The sequence below is a fragment of the Lates calcarifer genome, linkage group LG3 (genome assembly GCF_001640805.2).
Source record: "Lates calcarifer isolate ASB-BC8 linkage group LG3, TLL_Latcal_v3, whole genome shotgun sequence".
Classification (NCBI taxonomy): domain Eukaryota; kingdom Metazoa; phylum Chordata; class Actinopteri; family Centropomidae; genus Lates; species Lates calcarifer.
The window spans coordinates 20,307,867-20,328,921 of NC_066835.1; the positions used below are offsets into that span (position 1 = coordinate 20,307,867).

General features: G+C 40.4%; 2 protein-coding genes across 2 annotated transcripts; both read left to right on the top strand.

Moving 5' to 3' along the window:
- The first annotated feature begins 3,023 nt into the window (after nt 1-3,023).
- il11b (interleukin 11b) lies at nt 3,024-12,767 on the top strand. Its single transcript, XM_018682110.2, has 5 exons — nt 3,024-3,163; nt 9,931-10,097; nt 10,453-10,545; nt 10,662-10,829; nt 11,073-12,767. The coding sequence occupies exons 1-5, from the start codon at nt 3,031-3,033 to the stop codon at nt 11,241-11,243; spliced, it is 732 nt and encodes a 243-aa protein (XP_018537626.2). The 5' UTR covers nt 3,024-3,030; the 3' UTR covers nt 11,244-12,767.
- A 1,843-nt stretch (nt 12,768-14,610) lies between these two features.
- si:ch211-171h4.3 (serine/threonine-protein kinase SBK1) lies at nt 14,611-20,249 on the top strand. Its single transcript, XM_051068877.1, is given in 7 exon segments — nt 14,611-14,954; nt 17,498-17,642; nt 17,733-17,935; nt 18,054-18,215; nt 18,373-18,506; nt 18,508-18,757; nt 18,759-20,249. Coding segments are annotated over 7 exon segments (1,155 nt in total). The 5' UTR covers nt 14,611-14,948; the 3' UTR covers nt 19,014-20,249.
- Nucleotides 20,250-21,055: the final 806 nt, after the last annotated feature.

Below are 21,055 nucleotides of genomic sequence, written 5' to 3' on the forward strand. Positions count from 1 at the left end.
GGGTGGAGATTAACTATGAAAAACATTTCATAAGAAGCAGGAAACTAGTAACTTCTTGGAAATGCTAACGTCAGTCCTCACTTTAACGTTTCAAGCTATTCTGACGTTGCAGTTCTGACACAGGCCAAACCACTGGTTTAATGAATGATGTGAGTAAGGTAATGATGCTCCAGTTACTTACAATTTACAGTTTTTTAGCTGACACTTGTTCTTAGAGACATGAGCAGAATGAGTAAGTAGTGACTTACTGACCAGAAGGTGAACCTGAAGGTGAACCCTCTCTGCCCTGCCTCCAAAAATTTCCATTCATGCAGCAGCAAATGGGTTTAGTGGGACACATTATTGCTTTCATTGACATAACAAGGATGTTTATGTTTAACTATTTCTGTGAAATGTCATAGAAAAATGTACATTCGCAAAATTTTAACTGTCAACGCATTTGACATCCAGAGTCCTGTCTGTGGGTTAGACAACAAAAGCACTTTGGTTTGGGAAGGAGTGGGTTTCAGTTGAATTAAAAAAAAAAATAAATCATGTTATAAATCACTACCAGATGTTTTTGCAGTTGCAAATTAATTGCAAATAATCCTTCTAATAAAATAAATAAATATTCAGATGACAGAAGTGAATAGATAAATTCACATTTTGACCTCTGTGCAGTTTAAAAATATCACTCGTCCTGAGATGGAAAAAACATTGCCAGCAAACATATAGTCCAGAGAGCAGGTATGTTTCTCCTTAAGTGTATTTGACAAGGCAAAAAAAAAAAAAAACATATTTGTAGATGACAGCGTGGCCTGAGTATTTGCTGAACCGCTGATTTTTTTGAACCATCATCCAAAAAAACAAAGTTACTCTGCCACCTGTGGACACGCATTTAAAGGGAAATCCATCCTTTCATGCATTTTAAAGGATAAGTGGCTCTGGAGAGTTTATATCTTACAGTTTTAAGAAAACAGCTTTTGACTCAAATGTCAAAAGACAGTTAAGTAAAAGTTCAGTGAAAGTATCAAGACCTGTATTGAAACTCAAGAAATCACTCAGCTGCCATAATCAGCTTTCGCTGATCAGTATGTTCCAAACACTCACTTTTTCCACAACTGAATACCTGTTACCTTATCATATTTTCATCGCTCAGAAACTTTGTGACACATTTAACAAATTTCCAGCAAAGCAATGACACTGCACAGAGCTCAAGACACTTTGGTGAGACTCTCTAGGAAACATAGGAAATCACACACTGAAGTAAAATGACAAGGAGACTTGGGACATAAATTGCAACATTTCATCATCAAATTCTTTATGGTTCCAAAGAATAATGAGTTCAGACTGCCAGAGGATCTGAAAGTGGAATTGCATGACAGAAACCAGTTTCCTGCAACAGCTGATTTTTGGCGCTGACATATAGTATCATCTTTTAAGGTGACGAGTTAACAAAGCAAACTGTTGCATATTTACAAACCCAGCAGTCAGAGCAAAATTAGAATTTACTTGGAGTCATGCTTCAAGTCGTCTGATAAGTTTCTGTCTAATGTTCATTCTTTTAGCTCTGTTTTTGGTCTCTACCAGCTCCTGAGGGGAATTTGTGGCTCTTAAGTCACTATGTTCTCCATCTAGTCTCAACTGTGTCTGTCTGCTGTTTGGTGTTAAGCAGGTAGTGTACATTTGGGTTTTAGAGATTAGAGAACAGCTGCCTGCTTTGACTGAAAACTCACTATGAGAGCTGTGAAATGAACCAAATCAGTAAACCTGTGGGACAGACACTGAGCTGAAATTAAGGCCCCAGTCAGACAGGATGCAGCTTTTTGTCTTTTCCAAGTTAGTCTCTATTGGCAATAAGCATTTTGTGCGCTGCACGCTGCACACCTCAAGATGAAAACCTTCAACTCAGAGCGCAAAAATGACCGACATCATTTGCATTTTTCCTTGTTGTTTAATCAGATTAACTGAGAAAAGAAACTAATGTTGACTGATGCTGGATACCCAGACCTATACGACTTTACCTACTGCACCTACCAGGATGACTTTCACTGAGAGGAAGTGACATGACGCTGAAGGTGAAAAGTTAAATCTCATCTCTGCAGAATTTCAGTTTCCAGAGAACAAGTATTGAATGATGAATGATGAAATAAAATGATTTCTGCAGCCAGGAAGTTATAGAATTTAGAAACATTAATAAAAAAAAAACAAAAAACACAGTTCTTCCAAACTCTAGAAATTCCAAATGAGCAAACACAGAGCAAAGATATAAAAAATGAAAGTAATGACGTGTTATTAAACCACCACATTTCCTTCTTGGTGAGTTTCTAGTATCTGAGCTGGCTTACGTTCTGGCAGGAAGCCACAGTAAAAGCTGCCCAGTATGACCACAGACTTGTAGCGGGTGGAGCAGCTGGAGGTCAAGAGCATTTTTAGTGTGGGTGAGGGGGTCTTTGTTTACTCTACTTTATCATCTTTCATACATTTATTATTAATGGGCTGTGTTTCTGGGGTGTTTGTCACCTTATTTGCACACTTGACTTTTACATTTTTTCTTCCAGTTTTAATCATTTTCCATTTTTTTAACTGTTTCTGTGCAAATATGCAAACAAATCAGCTACACAAAGAAGAAGAGCATATGACGGTGTCAGTGTCCAAAACCCTGTCTATCACATAAATAATCTTTCCTCCCTCTTGTGGCTTTCCTCCCCGCTGAGTCGTCAATTTATTTACTTTCTAGCTCAAACTCAGTTCCATGTGTGAACAAGAGACCGACAGACTTTTATTTTCTAAACACACGTGGTTACACAAAAGAGGAAAGTGAGGTGATGACATAAGGCAACAGACGGAGGGGAAGGAGGAAGAGGAGTGGAGAATTGCTCAATGTGGTATTTTCTGGTTATTCTATATCATTTTATTCCTGATGAACTTCATTCAGATTCATCTCAACAAACAAAGAAATTTTGAATCTTTTTCAGATGAGGGGGGTTGGGGGGGGGTTGTCCAGCGTGGGCGGTAGATGCTTGAATGGCGACGCTGATGACTCAGGTGATGTGTCATACTCTGTGCTATAAAAGGGCACTTTTACATTTTGTCCACACAAACATACACACACACACGTACAGTACTCACACTGAGCTCAGAAGGAGGTTTGTTTACTACAGCAGCAGAAGAAAGATGAAATGTAAGTTTGTTTATGTTACTTTTATCCTGAGTGAGTGAAAATGTGTGTGTGAGTGTGAGTGTGAGTGTGTGTTTGTGTGGAGGAGGAGGGGGGCTTTACTGCACGTGGTCTTTACTTTTACTTACAGCCTCAGAGAGTTGGAAAGAGAGTTTGAGAGTGAATGAATGAATGAATGGAAGAGTTACTGTGAGACATCTGTGACTGAAACACACACACACTGAAGTTTAAAGTGTTAAAATTTTTGTTCCATTTGAATTTCATGAACAACGCGCTGTTTGGTGTCAGGTTGGGCTGTGATTGGCTAGTCCTGTGTCTGTGTCTCTCTCTCTCTGTGTTAAGGGTTTCCCTGAAAAGTAACTGGATCCATTACTTAAGTATAAGTAGAAAATTAACACAGTAACTTTGCTGATACTGATGCATCTGTGTGTAAGCAGCACTTTACAGTTGTAGCTGTCGGAGATGGAGCTAGTTTCAGACACTTTATATACAGTTAGTATAATATGATGGTTCCCAACCTAGGGATCAGGTCCCTCCCGAGGGTCATGATATAAATCTGAGGGGACATGAGGTGGTTTATGTGAGAGGAAAGCAAAGTTCTGACACACAAATCTGTTTCCAGATGGAGGATTTTTCTGCTAGTTTAGGTTTATGCTTTTGTTTACCTTTTTGTGGAAGAGCGTTATCTGTGTGTGTATGGCTGTGTGTCTGGGAGGAGCCATTCAGTGCTACAGCAGGCACAGCACAGGTGTATCTAATAACACTGACGCGTCGTTAGTGTTTTCAATTCACCTGCTGTCACAAGCGAAAATATCGGCTCTGACAAAACGTCTCCTCTGTTCATTTTGCGTCGGTCAGATCAGGCTGGGGCCGACATTGTGTTGTCTGACTTTGCCGTTACATAACACAACTAGCTGATTAGTCGACAACTATTTTGCAAAACCTGGTGACTGGTTACAAAAACAGGAGCAATGAAACGCCAAGTGTGTGTTCATCAGAGAGGGGTGAGATAGGTGAATCGCATGAGTCAGGTAGGCAGACGGTGATGTCATCATTGCACATCATCAGGTAATGTGATTTGCAGACTCATGTTGCAGGGCAATATCACTGATGGATTACAAGAGAAGGAGTGAGTCAGCGCTGATGCCAGGTTGCCTAGTGGTCAACTGTGGTACTGCAAGAAAAAAAACTTCATACTTTTAAAGAACTGCTGACTAAGATCAGAGGCTACGACAAGATGTAATTTTGAGCCAAGATCTTTGATATCGATGCTTCTGCATGCATTTTTATAGGCTACTTCTGAAAATGTCATTAAATAATTTAGCCTTTATAGTTTTCAGCTGTAAATAGCAAATGTTTATTGTGTGAATTCTGTGAATCAAAGAGGTGATCACTGCACACAACAGCAGCATAGATGTAAGAAGTGTTTGATGCTACGGACTCTTGTATCAGTAACTGCTCAGCCTGTGGGGACAGATCACCTCTGCCCCTTTACTGATGCCAGGCTTAATATTTGTGAAAACTTTCCCAGAGTTTAGAAAGAGCTATTTTTGTGTATGTGACGTCATCTCAGTGTAATGTAGATGGGGTTAGGGAAACAGAGGGAGAAAACTTTTTTCGACTTGTGTGCCAGGTGACCTGCTTTTACTGGAATGAAATAAGGAGTTTAGTGTCCAGTTCTTGTAATACAGTATACTCATGGGATTGTTGCATAGACAATCTGCCAGGGTAGTGTTTGATTCCAATAAATCAAACTGAAATGGAAACTTCCTACTTCCTACTGCAGACATACTGGAAGGTTTTTACTTATTAAATAAACTGTATTGATTTTATATTATTATTAACCATTTTCTAAAACAATACATGCGATTTCTGGGTTAACATCTTTCTAGGGAACCAGTGCTTTCAGTTCACTGCACTAAACTGAAAATCAACTTGCAGAGACTTGAAGCTTCCTTAAGCAGCAGAGGTAGTCGTTTCTTCTTTATTCACACTGAAGAGTGTTTGGGCTTTACTTTAATTCATGTTGCAATGTTGCATTCAGACATGGCAGATTTAAACTGTTAGCTGAAGATAAACCTCTGAAAACACTTAGACAATGGTCCATCTGGTCATTTACTGGATTAAACAGTTCTTCCTAATCTCTTGGATTTAAAGCATCAACACATCAGCGGGGAGGGATTTCATGACATTGCATGTTATCTACTGCATTTCAATGTGGTGATCATGTAATTTAATGCTGGAGTTATTGAGATGATATACAATTACTGCACTTGCCAACAAGCCATAACATGATCCTTGTTATCTAATATGAGCATTCACAGATGTCGTCACGCCTTGTTGTTGCTGCTGGGGGAAAAACCCTCCTGGCTTTTCTACCAAAACAACCTCAGCTTTTCAGGAGCCAAACAATAAAACTTGGTTTGTTACTTTAAATCTGTATTAATTGGTTTTTTGAGCCACCTAAAGACAGAACAACAAGCTGTAAAACCAATACAGTTAATCGCTATGAGTAACATCTTTCACATTAGACATAATATTTGATCCATTGGTGATATAAAAATATTAATAAATGCATCTTTAAGTTTATCCTGCCTGTAGAAGAAGCATGGAGTGAAAATCACCAACATCAAATACACAAGGTCTTCACACTGCTCCTGAAGTATCATGTTTAAAAGTCAAACCTTACGCTCACAGTTTTTACCAGATCACTGACAAACAACATTTTGTTGGTTTGTTTGTTGGTTTTGGAGGAAGTTGACAGAGCATATACAGGACACCTCTGAAGTTCACTGGAAGTTCTTTAGAGTAAGAGTAAACGGTCCACCAGCTAAGGAAATGAGGCGTTCACTGTGTCAGAGAGCAAACACAGGAAACAGCATCTGATTCAGCATAAAAAGGGACACGAACTGGAACGGAAACCTGTGGAAGTGTGTGAGACGCCGCATGTGTGTTGATGTTTCGTGTGTGAGTGAGCGTGCTGACGAAATGACCTGCTAAATACATCAAAGCCGGTCCATTCACTCTGCCTCCTAAGCAATTTTGTTCTGAGCTATAACGCTGTCACAGCTGTTTACCCTGCCAAATACATGACTGTACACTACAGTGCTGGGGGATGTTTTTCTGTAATTTGACAGAGAGTTTTTGCTGATGTCTGGTTCAGTAATTTTCCAATAGTCACATGAAGTTATTCCAAATGTTTGTGTCCTGAGCTGAGAAAAAGTGCTTGTGGAGAAATGGTGATGCAATAACTGATATTTAGTGGGAAATGTTGGCAGAAGGCCGGGCGTGCACTTATTCGCTGGCCAGCTTTGGATGCTTCAATAAAAACTGTGCTGTGAGTGAACATCTGTTTATTGTCATTTGGCCTCTAATGGGGGAGTGTGCGTTCAAACATTGCTCTCTCTCAGAGGCAGAAATGATCTTGTTGATGCAATTAGACCACAAGTTTTCATGTCATCAGTCAGAAGACAGGAAACTGAATTGAAACGCCTTAACCTTCAGATGTGACCTCACATCACCTCACATCACCTTAACTGAGCTCACAACTGTTTACCCTGGAAATGCTGTCAAATAGACAAGACTGGGTCTGTGCGTTTGGCAGGAAGTCAATATGTGACTCACAGTGAGACATATACAGTAATTTAATTTTCTGTATAAGAGGATTATTTCTTCAGACATATAGCAAGGCAGTGACATATCCTGGGTCTTGTAAGAAGATCTAGCATGACTTTTAGTTAGTGAAACCAGCTGTTTATGTTTCCTGTTCCCTGCCCAGACTGAAGCTGCTGTGCAAGTCTGAACAGACATAAACAAGTGAAGAAAAATGATATGATAATGATATGAAAAATGATGAGGAAATGAATAGATTCATAGGAAGCGGTATATTTATATTTTTATATCATTCATGCACTTCCATCCACTTTTTTTTTTTTTTTCATTTTCAGTCTGTGCATAAAAAACCTAATGGTAAATGCAGACAATTCAAACAAAAGTATTGTGGCAAAAAAAAGGTTTGGAAAATTAATCGCCGACTTTCTGGAGATTGTGTTTAAAAAGAACTGAACTGACGATGCACGGAGAGACTTTCACTGTGTCACAGGAAACACAATGTATTTGTCTCTTGTTCATGAAATAAACAAAAGCACCACTGTTTACAGTCAGACTATTTTCAAACCTAGTAGCCTGTCTGTCCGCTGACATTTTCCATGCAGTAGTCCTCAGACCTGGGGACTCTGACACACAGAGAACGAGCTTGTCGTCCATCACAGGTTGCTTCCAGGTTACGTCAGTGGCAGCCGTCATCTCGTTTGTTTGTTAAAAGGTCACAGACAACATAAAAGGTCAAAGTTTGATTGAATCATTTTACATCAGTGTCTACACTTTTTTTCTTGGCGTCTGAGACCATGAGAGTCTGAGTCTTCAACAGCAGCATGGACGTTTGCCCAAACTCCTTTGTCTGTGGAGGACTATGAGATGCAATTTAAAGCTCTGGGGGTAAAAACTTGTAAGTGCAGCTTTAGTTAAGATTATTTTATCTACACCAAAATCAAAGATTAACTTTTGTGCTCAAGGTCAAAGATAAAAATGATTCGACTTTGAGTAACATAAGGTAATTACATAAAAGTGAACCTATAAAAATAGGTGTGAGGGTTTTGTTTCTCTTGATATTCAGCGTTAATGAACAGGACATGTAGTTTCTAATAGTAAAATAGTTCATGTAAAATTAAACAGACAAAAGTGCATGATATTTTGTCTGAAAACTTCTGTCTCAACAATAGTGTACTTGGTATTTTCCTCAGTGACATCTGACCTCATAAAGACAGGCACTTTCTGCTGTTAATGTGTGAGCGGCAGTAAAAGTGTTTAAAGTGCACCGTGTCAGACACAAAGTGGAAGTTTTCTCTCTAAAGTGTGCAGCCTGAGGCGTCAGCCCGCTGATGTCACCGCAGTGAGATTAATCTGAGTCAGACCGCTCCACCAGCTCCCCTTTCCTTTTCCAACAGGAGGCCCAGAGCAGGCTGGAAAAAAAACCCCACAGCATACCTCTCATTCCTTATCCCTGATCTAACACTAACAGACAGTTCATTTCTTTGTTGCTCTGGGTAATGGGATTTTTGAAGTTGCATAAACCAGCGGATAGATTTACAGACAGGAACTAATCGTAGTTGAGAAGAAAGCTCAAGAGACCGAGACAAAACAAACCACAGAGGATCTGGTGGAATTTTTCTTTCTCAAGTTGATTAAAAGAGTTGTGGATAAAAAGACAAGCAGATGACAGCTTGATTGTTCTCCTTTTATTAAACACAGGAGGAGGCGTTCAAACATGGAGCCCCATTCATTCACAAAAAACATTTCCCTATTGTTTCCCACCGCGTCTATACTGCATGGATATTTAATTGATTTTATACCACTAAAAGTTTATGATTAACGCTGCATTTAAATCAACAAAGGATCAAATGACTACTGGAATGTGAAAGGCGCTGCTCACAGTCAGACACCCACAGGGACTTATCATTGCGTTCTGCAGTTCCTCTCAGCTCTACAAAGATAAGATCATCTTTCAGCTCATTGTTGTGGCTTTACTCGCTCGCAAATTCTGCTTTTGTTAACTTGAGTCCAGTGGGAGCAGCAGCTCTTTTCATAGAAAACGCTCTGACAAAGACAGAGGCAGGTAAGGTTAGTGACAAGCTGAGAAACATGAATACAATAAAAAAATATATAAATATTGGCAATAAAACATTCTAATTGAAGATGTTAAACTAATTGTCAAAAGAAGCTAATGTTGCTCTTTGCCTGCTCCTAATATATCATTGTTGTACCACAATGCACTGTAAACAAAAGATAAAAAGACTGGTGTTTATGTTTCCCTGAAATTCATATTATCACTTTGCAGGAATCTGTCTGTCACACCCACACACATTCAACCCCTAAATATGCTAACAGGAAATCAGTGTCTGACCTATTTTGGTGTCTAAAACAATCTGCACCACAGATCTCAAATCTGAGCTGCTGCTCTTATCTGACTTTCTAAATGACTATTCATGTCTGGATAACAAGATGCAACATGTATCTGATGCCAGATTTAGCTGAAAGTGATGATGAAATTGTGTGCACAGTAACATCAACATACAGCTGTAGTACAGGCCAAAGTTAGGCATCTTCCTAAGCTGAAACCAAGTTGTTTTTTGTTTGATTTCATTGGATGTACTTGTATTAATGCTACTCAGGCAGGTGCCTAAAACTGTGTCAGGTAAATTTTCTGTCATGACAACACAGACTGACCAGAAGCTGGCTGCAGCTGCCTCAGGATTAATCTCGTGTTATATTAAACTGTGTTTCCATGCAGCTTTGTGGTTTTCTCAGTGATTCACACACAGCAGGTCTGGGTCAATGAGAGGGGAAGTAGCCTGAGTTGTTTCATGTCCTGCTGCAACATAAATGCAGCCCAGCAGACACCTGTTGTGGGACTATATCTGTTTGTGAGTGCAGCTGTGAACACTGTGAACACTACAGCTGAATATTAGTCAGTCGTATCATTCTCTTTGAAATAATGTGGACCTGAAATAAGGGGGCAAACAGGTTTTAAGTTGAAGGGGTAACTAATCCAGCAAGAATGACTTAATTAAACTTATTTATCAGAACTGCTGTGTCCAAAAAGAGAAAGAGTGTAGCTTGGGCCAAACACAAGCAAGTGAAGAAAATATCTTCACCAGCTTCATGTGACCACAAAAAAAAAACACGCCTGTATCTTTCTCTTGTCTTAACAGTCATTCACGACTCCACCTCTCGCCTTCTCCACCTGCTGCTATTGGCTGAGCTGTTTGTCCATTCGTCACCTCGTCCCACCCACAGTCCCTCCCTCTGCAGCAAGTTTGGATCAATGATCCTGCAGACAGAAGGGCTGATGAGCTCTGCCAAAACCCTCCACAGCCTGGTAAGCATTAACCCCACACACCTATTTTTGTTACTGAGCTGTTGAAGAGTTTTTATTTTATTTCTTTATGATGCACCGGCAGGGAGCGCACAGACACAGGAAGGTGGGAGAGGGACAATTAGACACAGGTGCAACATATCAGGGCGAGACAATCACAGGAGCGGGAAACACACAAGGGCAAGAAGTGAATCTAAAAGAAGAGGGAGAGGTTAGAGATACCAAAATAAAACAAACAGAAAGAAAACATGACCTAGTTTTCGAGGCGGACACGAGCCTCCTCACATTTTTTCTTCTGTGGTTTGAAGTTGTGTAGTCGTTGTATCTTAACCTTTGTTTCTGATCATGTCTCCAACAGTCAGATGAAGAACTCCTAAACTTTGCTACTGAAAACAGACTTCATGGTCTTCCTCACATGCATCACACTGCTGCGCACTTCAACTCACTGAAGGTAACGTTTTTAAAATCAAGGCTGTATCCATTTCCTTTCCACTAATCTAAGAAATGCTCTGTCTGACACCTGCTTCATGAGTATGTACACTGACTGTCGATTTAATGTCCCCACAGGTTAATGAGTCCCTCTCCCAGCTCTATGTGTACACTCAGTCCTTTAAGATGCATGTTGACTGGCTGAAAACAGCAAAAGACAGCTTCAGTGCGCCCTCCCAGTCTGCTGAGGACGCCAGCACTCAGCTCCTGCACCTGTCCAACCACCTCAAGACATCTCTTCACCAGGTGAGGTGACAGTATGGTTTGGTGGTTTTTTATTGGGGATAATAAATAAATAAAGTCACATTTGCTATTAATTAATCTGTTGAATTATCTCATTCAAACCAACCATAAGTGCAAATTAGGCCATCATGCAATCAAAGAGAAAAATAAATCAGGTTCATGTTTTAAGTCATTTCCCAAATTCTTTCCAATAAACAAGCTACATGTGTCCATGTGATGTGACTGTTGTTGTCTCTGTGTCTTTAGATGAGTGAAGAGGTTCCTCAGTCACCGTCTCTCTCCCTCCCTGTCGCCTCCTCGGCCTTCGATGTGCTCCGGTTCTCCGTTGAGATCTCTGAGCGGTTAAAAGTCTTCTGTGCCTGGTCCAAAAGAGTGTTAAGACATATCCAAAAATTATCCCACTGTCCCAAACATTAAGAGGCTGCAGGAGCAGAGAAGCAACTGTTAACATCTTCCTACAAAACCACTGTTTACTCATGTCACCTTTACTCACTCAAGAATTTTAGCCTTTGTAGCAGTGCGGCTTTAGGGACGGCAATGACAGTTGTTTCGGTTTGTTTGTCCACCAGTCCAGACTGAATTATTTCTAACAAATCGGTGGATTGCCATGAAATTTTTGTGTTATTATTATTATTGTGCTAACAGTACATGAGTTTTAACTTGTCTGTTATATTTCTAATGTCTTGTGAATGTAGGTAGGTGTGAATGTGAGTGTGAATGGTTGTTTGTCTACGTATGTTGGCGTACAGGGTGAACCCTGCCTCTCACCCAATGTCAGCTGGGATAGGCTCCAGCCCCCCGCGACCCTGAACAGATAAGCAGTGGAGATAACGGATGGATGGATGGATGGATAGATAGCATTGTAGTGCGAACAGTACATGAGTTTTCAGTTATCCATCATATTTCTTTGTCTTGTGAAATAGCAGATATTTAAGGTCCCCAGATGATGAACCGTTCGGCCTCCACCTGAGGTCAGCATGTGGTTTTGTGTGAAATATCTCAACAACTGAAGGGTGGATTGCCATGAAATTTGGTACAGATATTAATGCCCCTCTTGGGATGAATTGGAATCACTTTGAGGATCCTTTGACCACTGCTTTAGTGCCACCATCAGGTCAAATTTTAGTTGGTACAGTACTTGCAAAGCTAATGACAATTCCCAGCAGCCTCACCCTTGTTTTGTGCTGCTTAGAAAATGTTAGCATGCTAATATGCTAAACCATGATGGTGAACATAGTAACCACCTACTTAGCATCACCACATTAGCATTGTCATTGTGAGCATGTTAGATAAAGTCTCTCAGAGACTTTCAGTCTTGTTTACACATGGTGATGTAGCAGGTTCAGTGTTAAATAAGATTCATTTCAGTAGTTATAATGGCAGAGTTGGAGTTTTAATGCAATAATAGCGAGATGTTGAGTTGTTGGTACGTTATATGGGCGCTCCAGTGCTCTGTTTACACAAGTTTTCAACTCATTTCAACATTTATTCAGCAGGAAAACAGAATGTAAGTTTATTGCATCTTTGTAAGAAAGTGTATGTTACACATTTTACATGTAGCCTTTTAAAATGTGTGGTACTAATGCACTGAGCTGATGTACTGTGCTCACTGTCAGCTGTTACGTTTACACCCTTTAAGACTGTTTACACTCACAGTGCCTGCTAAATGTTGTGGAACAATTAATATTTTTCTACTGTTGTTTTGTTTTTATGCTTTTTTTTTGTTGTTGTTTGTTTTTTTTTGTTGTTGTTGTTTTTTTTTTTTTACCTATTTAGGATGCTATTTATGAGCTTTTTATAGTATGTATGAGACTGTTTTTAGTGTGAGATGCAGGCATCTCATTTTTTCTATTATGTAATATTTAATAATAATAATAATATTAATAATAATAATGTATTGTCATTCTGTATTGACTTTTATGGTACTATTTATACATTTTGTATTTTTTGTTTGTGTATGTTTTATCATTAATAATAAAATTTTACATTGAAACAGATGTGACTGCTTCATGTTGGTGAATACAATTATACTTTATGACACAATGAATCAGTGATTTTATCCCCCGCCACACGTTAGCTCATGTTTGCTGCTTGCCTTCGGACAAACGCAGGCTGTGGACACGGACATGCTTCTACTCATGCTGCAATCAGGAGTCATCAGCAGCAGGAGTCAGGTGAGTTGATGAGTGGATTAGGAGCAGGTGTGCAGGTGAACTGGTGTATGCCATGCCCTGGCAGAAACAAAGGACAAACCAGAGATGAAGAGGAAACATGAGGGAAGGGGAGAAACAGTGGAGACATAAACCAGTTCACTTTTATAGGCCCAGAGCTTTAATGCATATTTTACAGATAATTATTTTATTCATTTTTGGACAAATAAAGACCTTCTGTGTTGAACCTCCAGCTGTGATGACTCCCGGCTGCCAGCTCAGTCCCTAACTCATTCCCCACTCATGTTGAAGTAGTAATTGTGCCTGTACCACATCACTGCTTCTGAGAAAAGTCACTAAAACTCCACATCTGCTGCTGAAATGCAAACACTCGTAAAGCGCTAAGGCTAAAAGTGTCCCACACAAGGCCGAGTGACACACGAGGGAATGTACAGACCACTGCTCCTGTTCAGCTGCAAACTGTGCGAGTGAACTGAAGTAACACACAGTGACTTGCATAATGTCAGCGTGATGACATGTGGCCACAGACAGATGATCTCACACACAGACAGACTTTCCCTGTAACTAATGCCAGCCTCCTGGGACAGTCTGAGCGATCCAGCAGTTGCATGTGTGGACTGTGGTCGGTGGTGGCAGCTGAGAGCAGGATCTGCAACCCACAGGGGGTCTGGGTGTTAGAGGAAAATCCTTTGACTGGGTATAAAGTGAGAGGAGGGAGAGAGAAAGACATGTTTTGTGTGTAGAGAGTGAGAGCGACAGGTGATAATTTGTTGACTGACAGATCAACATTATATCATTTCACATGCCTTTCAGCTGCAAATGGACATGACAATAATTAAAATAATTCTATAAAAATAATCTTATTAAATAATCTTATCACTGAGGTTCATCACTTTAGTGCTTCATGGATTTTCCATGAAAACATAAAAGATCAGCTGATTATTCTGCAGATCAGTCATGATCAGAGATTTTTCTTTTTTTTTTTTACTCCTCAGTTTGTGCAGCTTAGAGTGAATCCATGTCTCTCACTTCTTGCAATGCAGAGTGCCATTCATCCCTTAAAATGATTTTGGCATGTGGGTAGTATGGCCACATTACCAAAGCAACATTATGTGACTATTTTACCTTAAAATACCAGCTTCAGAATGATTTTTGGCATTCTGACTTGTAACAGGGAGAGTGGAGCATCTGTCATTCCCACTCTGCTCTCTGAACACTTTGGTACGATCTCCCTCTAACTGAGTGATGGTCAAAGGCTTAAACTGCCCATCAATGAAAGACTTAGAGGTCAGTACGTAGTCAGGAAACTTTGAAAATATCACATGATACTTACGCTGTGTTCATATGTTATTAGATTTTTCACAATTAGAGTTCATATCAACTTCCAGATCATAAATTATAAGTTGGATATTTTGACTTTTCAGAAAGCCCTGATATCCAACTTAAAAATATGGAAGTACCTGAAAACCAAACAAATATAGACGCCACACATCTGTTCAATGTTACTGTGATGGGAAGGCAAGAAGCAAACACACTGTGTCTCATTCACACACACACACACACACACACACAGATACAGACATGCATGACACTGAGGATCCACCCCACGGTACGGCAGCAGGGGGAGGACAGGGGGAGGAGTGGAGGTGAGGACAGATCACTTTGGGATAAAAGTTGCAGCAGCAGCAGACATGAAGTCTTCTGACAAGTCAGTTGGACAGTTTAGAGAGTTTCTCCACTGACTGTAATCTACAACCAAACCTGACTGCAGCAGATGAAAAGTCTTAAACTTCTGAACAGCAGATGAAAGAAAGCTCAGCGTGCAGCGGATGAGAATCTGTGGAGGATTTCCCGACAGGTGCACCTGCTAAATGAAGAGCAGGACGTAAATTTCTGCTGGACAGATTTCTAACTGAAGATCGACCGCGGTGAACTGAACTACAGCTGCAAAATGACAGTAAGTCAGAGCTGGTGCAGGGATTCACTCACTGCCCTGACACCAACACGAGGAAACGTTCATAGATTAAAGGGACAATTCACCCAGTTTGTGAAAAAAACCCTTTCATTAAATCTAGTCATGCACATAGTTTTAGTTTTATCAGGGCAGGTTCTACAATGAAATAGATCCATGTATGTCATAACTCAGACAAATCAAACCAAAACTATAACAGCTGCATGGAGAGGTAACACTAGTGGTATGTGATTTAAAAATGTAATATATAATAAAATATAAATATTGTTGCAATTTGGGTGAACTGACTCTTTAAAATCATATTTTTCAGAATGGAATTTGGTCATTGCATGAGCAGACGTAATGCACAAAGCAATCAAAAGTAAAACTGTATCTATAAACTGTCAGATATGCTGTAAAACTTTACCTGGACGGATTCTAAACCCAGTTTAGAGGCTTAATTATACTTTTCCAGTGATGTAAAGACTTTTTCACATCATGCTAATGTATTAACTACAGTGCATGTACTCAATCATCATGTGTTTTCAGACATAAACCTGTGTTTTTTTGTGTGTACTGGATAATTGGTAGAGTCTGCTTTGTCGTGTAAATTTGAGGCTTTCATATCTGATTGAAACAATACTCTGAAGATTCATTTTACCTTATGTTCATCTACTTCATGGCATTCTTCTTCACAAATACCTCAAAGATGGAGACATAAACGTGTTTGGAAATGTTATTTTCTTCACGCAGAGAACTTTCAGGTTTCATGAAACCCGTTACAAACTGCCTGAGGAGTGACTGGAAGCTTAAATGAAGAAAATGTTCATGTCATTCTACATAATGTCAGTTATGCTAAAACTCACTTTAAGTGGACAACATTTTAAGAGGATGTGTGCCAGTGCTGACAGAAGTGTGTATGTCCCAGTGCACATCTTGTCATTCATCATGTTGATGTTTGTGGTGCACAGAGATCCATTACCATGCAGAGGACATAACTAGGACACACACACACACACACAGGTCCATCATCATGTGTCCGTCTTATGCAACCTGGGCGTTCAGCCTGCCGTCCCTCAGAGGAGTTGTTGCAGTTGCTCTGTTCTGGCTGAGATCTGCGTCACCTCCTCTTCCACTGCCTTTAAACCTGACCGACTCAGAGCGCGTCAGCTATGCTGCTCACTGAATATCCTCTCAGCCCCTGATCCTCCGCGCTGTGTTTCATTCACACCAGTAGCAAACTTAAATTATGGATGAATTTATCTGAGCAGCTACTGCTACATTATCATCACTGTTGAGTGAAAAGCATGCGTGTCTATATTTGGTGATTTGGATCAAGTGTTCCCTCTCATGAGTTGAGAAAAAGCTCCTACTCTGTAAGTTAAATGAAACATTTTAAAAATGGAAAAGAAATGATCCTGCATGTTTTAATTCTGACTATTTTATTCATAATATGCAAATAATGACCACAGTTTAACTCCAGCTGCCAAACTACATATCAGTCCAATTTAAAGGAAGCTTAGCTCACTAATTTCAGGATTTTGGCCTGAGGTGTTAAAAACATTTGTCTCAGACAGACCTGAATAGCTCAGTAATTAGAGCACGGCACAAACACTGAGAAGGCTAGAGTTCAGTTTCCACTGAGACCACCCTCACTAAAAATATGTTGACACATAGTGGAGAGGGATTAGACACAGAAAATATGGCATAACACTGCTATATATGCTGCACTCTAAGTATTTAGACATATATTGAAAGTTTTTATTCTCTCTGTTGGCAATCGTAAAGCAGTCGTTTGAAGGATTAAAAGTTCTGTATTGCATCTTTCTCCTCAAACAGGGTACGTGCAGATTCATCTCCAGCAGCTGCTGCAGTTTGATGCTGATTTTTGACATTGATCATAAAATGTGGGCCTTGAGTCCTTGCCTTTGTGTCACCGAACGAAACACCCTGTTTGGGATTCAGAGTATCTGTGTACGGCACATTCACGGCTCTGAGTTGTTCTCTAATGAGCTGTAATGAGCTGGCCCACGTCTGCATGTGTAGTGACACCAGATCCCAGCCTGGGCCCGAGGGAGCCAGCTGTGGTGGAAACATCAACGTTCCAGCAGACAAAACAAAGATCAGCGTGTGGGTGTGTGTGAGGATTTCATGAGGCTATTAACAGACATGTTTATACCCATGGATCAGTGTTACCAGCATCGCCATGACAACAATCAGGTTGTGTTACATACCACAGAGCTGTATGGGATTGCAGTCTGAAGAGAAGCTCTTCAACCTCTCAGATTTTGTTTTTATTCATCTTAATGAGAAGGGAGATTTCTGGTTTGTCATTCTAATTAAGACAAGTCGTTTACTGAGCGATGTAGCCACTATTTTTGTCTCCAAGATGTCCCAACTACAAGCACATCGGACTTTGTTAAGACTTGAAAGTTTTTGTCTCAAATCTGAAATAAACAAATGAATTTTTTTGCTGTGTCAAGTGGAACTGTGGCTGTACATAAACACAACAACCTTAATGGATATCACATTTTTGTCTGTGTATCCAGGCTGCTACAAGGCTTCTGGATGAGATGTGCCACCTGACGGCTCAGTCTCTGACAGCAATGGACACATCAGAGCACTTCAAGGTCCTGAAGCTTCTGGGTGAAGGCTCGTATGGAAAAGTCATGCTGGCTGTACACAGGAAGAGAGGTAATGGGATGCTAACACTTGTTCTTTATATCCTCAAGACGTCAAAATAAGACCTACATATCATAAATCTAATTTCTTCATTTCCTCCAGATACTCCAATGGCTCTGAAGTTCTTCCCTCGAGCGTCCACCTCTCTTTTCTCCTTCCTGAGGGAGTATAACCTCTCTCTGTCGTTCTGCACACATCCATCTCTCACCAGAGCTCTGGGAATCGCCTACTCCACACCTGCACACTACGTCTTCGCTCAGCAAGCGAGTCTCTTTGGTGACCTCTACGACGTCATCTTGCCCGAGGTACAGTTGTTTCAGCAGAGCTGTTCTGAATAGTGCAACACGTACCGTATCACCGTTCGGTGAAATACAAAAGTGATTAGAGCTCACATCCTTCTCCGTTCACTGTCGCCCTCCCCAGGTCGGGATGGAGGAGGACTGTTGTCAGCGGGTGGTGTCCCAGCTCTGTGGTGCACTGTCCCACCTGCACTCACTTGGTTTTGTCCACAGAGACCTCAAACCAGAGAACGTCTTCCTGTGTGACTCTGCCTGCCGCTGGGTCAAACTGGGAGATTTCGGCATGGTCAGTAAACATTCACCTCTTACCTTTGGCATGTCTAGCTAAATCATGAGCCACAGAAAAGTGAAGACAGAGCAGAAAGAGTTTGGGTCAGTTTCTGCACAGAATCTCGCAAATCTTTTGGGAAAAAAAAAGCAAATAAATGAATCTTTTACCCCAGGTGAAGGCCGGGGGTACCAGGGTCCCAGAGGTCTGGTATAGCTCTCCGTATTGTACCCCTGAGGCTGAAATTGCTCGTGGAAATGAGGACAGCTGGAGAAGCATGAATGACGGGAGTGATGGTGTGAAGGAGGACTGAAGAGAAGAAGAAGAAGACAAGAGTTTGGGTGTCAGTGGAGCCCAGCACAGACAGCTGGGCGCTGGGGATCCTAACCTATGCCATGCTCACTGGCAGTCATCCCTGGGCTGAAACGGCCAGCGACTGCCGCTCATACCTGAAATATCGGGAATGGTTTGACAGAGCGAAAGGCCCAGTAGATGAACTGGACGTGTGGGCAGAGCCACAAACAGAGAGCACACAGGATGCCATTGATTTAGATGGTTCAGAATTTGGAAAGAAAGACCTCCCTCCCATACGCTCCTCAGTTTGCGTGCTTCACCCCGCTGGCCTGCTCCTTCTTCCAGCTGCTCCTCGACCCTCGACCCCAGCTTCGTGGAAAGCCTGAGGATGCGCTGAGCTACCTCGGAGGGGACTGGATGATGGAGAAGGAGAAGGTGAGGCTGGAGGAGGAGAGGAGGAAGAGCAGAGGGAAAGGAGCAATCAGAAACATGAAAGAGATGGAGGGGAGAGGAGAGCGATAAACAAAGACTGTTTATTAATATGAGGAGGAAAGAGACAGCGTTGGTGATCTGTCAACTTTATGACAACAACAGACGTTATCTCGAGGTTATGTCGGGTTTATTTTATTAAACCTGTTAAGTACTGTTTTAGTTCAACATATATTTTGTTGCTTTTCAAAAAAAAAAAAAAAAACAGTAATAAGTACACTGTTGTTTAAATCAAGCAAAAACCCTAAACATCCTTTTGTTTGAGCTTGTGAAAGGTGAACATCTGCTGCTTTTTTGTTTTTGACTACTACTGGTGATAGCTAGTGGAAAAATCACTTCCCACACATTTAACCTCTTCAAACATGATGAGAGCAACTTTGGAAAAATCCCCTGTTTTAAAGTGAAAACCACACAATTTATGAGAAGTCTGGTTTCAATCTTGAGGAACTGTTGGACTGTGGGAGACTAACAGCTGTTTCAGTCAGGGTATTATTTGTTTTTGTCAATCAATTAGTTAATTTAATATTTTTATCAATTAGAATATTATTCTGAGCAATTACTAAATCTTATATATCAGCTTGATAAAGTAATTCAATAGGTGCATTCCTGGAGATTATTTATGTTTAGCGGTGCTGTAATGCTATCATGTCCTTGAAAAAGACACCCTCTTCAGCACACTGTATCTATATTTAGGTCTAGACTTTTGAATGTTTAATACGTCATAGTAGGCTATAAACTGTACATAGACTGCAGCCGTGCCCAGTTCTACAGCCACAAACATGACCTGTTTAAATACAACCACAGTGGGTTCTTTGACTTGGCTTCAAAGGAGAGAAAGTGGCCTAAAAGACTCAAAAAATATGACTTCAAGTCAAGCAAATGTCAGCCTTTCTGAAAGTAAAAGCTCACTAGTTAAAAATATTTCAGTTCCCTTGTGTAGCACTTTTCCTATGTCAAAATTTTAGCGGTTAGCAGCTAGCACTAGCTAACGTGGTGTTTTAGCATAGCACTTATCCTAAGCTGTTCACCGTTGCTGTAGCACTTTGTACATCTTCTATTGTTTTGTATGGTTAAATCAAACTTTAATGTATTAGATTATGATGTAATGTATTCGATATTACATGACAGTTATACTGCCCTGCAAGGGTTATTAACACAATGTAAGTGTACAATGTAAAATACTAGTTAATTTATGTGACTGTACTACTATACAGACATGCAGTTTATAAAATAGAATTTAAATACAATAAAATGACTGTTTTTGTAAAAGGCTCTTTTTTATAGTCCTATGAAATCATCCATTGTTTTTACTGTACATGATAATGTTAAATAGATTTTAAATTGATTTAAAAGATGCTGATCTTAAAAAACATGACCTGGCACGCTTATCTTAATATGTCCTTGAAAGATTATACACCAATGCAAATAGATCACATACACTGATGATTACATACACACACGCACAGTGAGGACCATCTGGACAGCTTCCCCTGATGTTTTCAAAAATAGATCTTCGGTCGTAAATTTGACACTACAACCTTTCAGCACCGTGTATGTGCTGCAGTCCACGGCTCTGACCCCTCAGCCTCACAGTCCAGCCAAGTCACACACTGAACACATTTTCTCATGCAAATACAATCAGCTGGACACTTTCTGCAGAGGTGGACACAGTGAAACACACTGACATCCAACATGGATAATTAACTGGCACAGATCTACAAATGTAGCTCTTTGAAAGAAACTGTTTTCTGGTCACATAAAATTTGAGGCATGTTAAATTAGTTCTTTGAAAAAAATTTTCCTTGGCTCCACTGTCTCCACACTTTGATTAGCCAATGCCAGCATTCCTGCCTTAACACGCACTCTTCTAATGTTTACATATCTTATATCTGAAAAAGCATTCTAGCTACTTTGTTTATCCAGATTTTCTTATTAACACTCATACCTCTGGTCTCAGTTTCCCAGGCTGGAGAGGTTGCAGGGACGATTACTGTATGATTTGTTTGCCAGAAAACATTTGATCTTTGACACTTCTGTGGAAAAGGGAAAGTCAGCATCATTTACAGCGTGAGAGG

Coding starts and splice junctions, on each gene's coding strand:
- il11b (XM_018682110.2), top strand. CDS start 3,031: ATGTGTCATACTCTGTGCTATAAAAGGGCACTTTTACATTTTGTCCAC. Junction 10,098..10,452: donor CCAAAACCCTCCACAGCCTG/GTAAGCATTAAC, acceptor TGTCTCCAACAG/TCAGATGAAGAACTCCTAAA. Junction 10,830..11,072: donor TCAAGACATCTCTTCACCAG/GTGAGGTGACAG, acceptor CTGTGTCTTTAG/ATGAGTGAAGAGGTTCCTCA.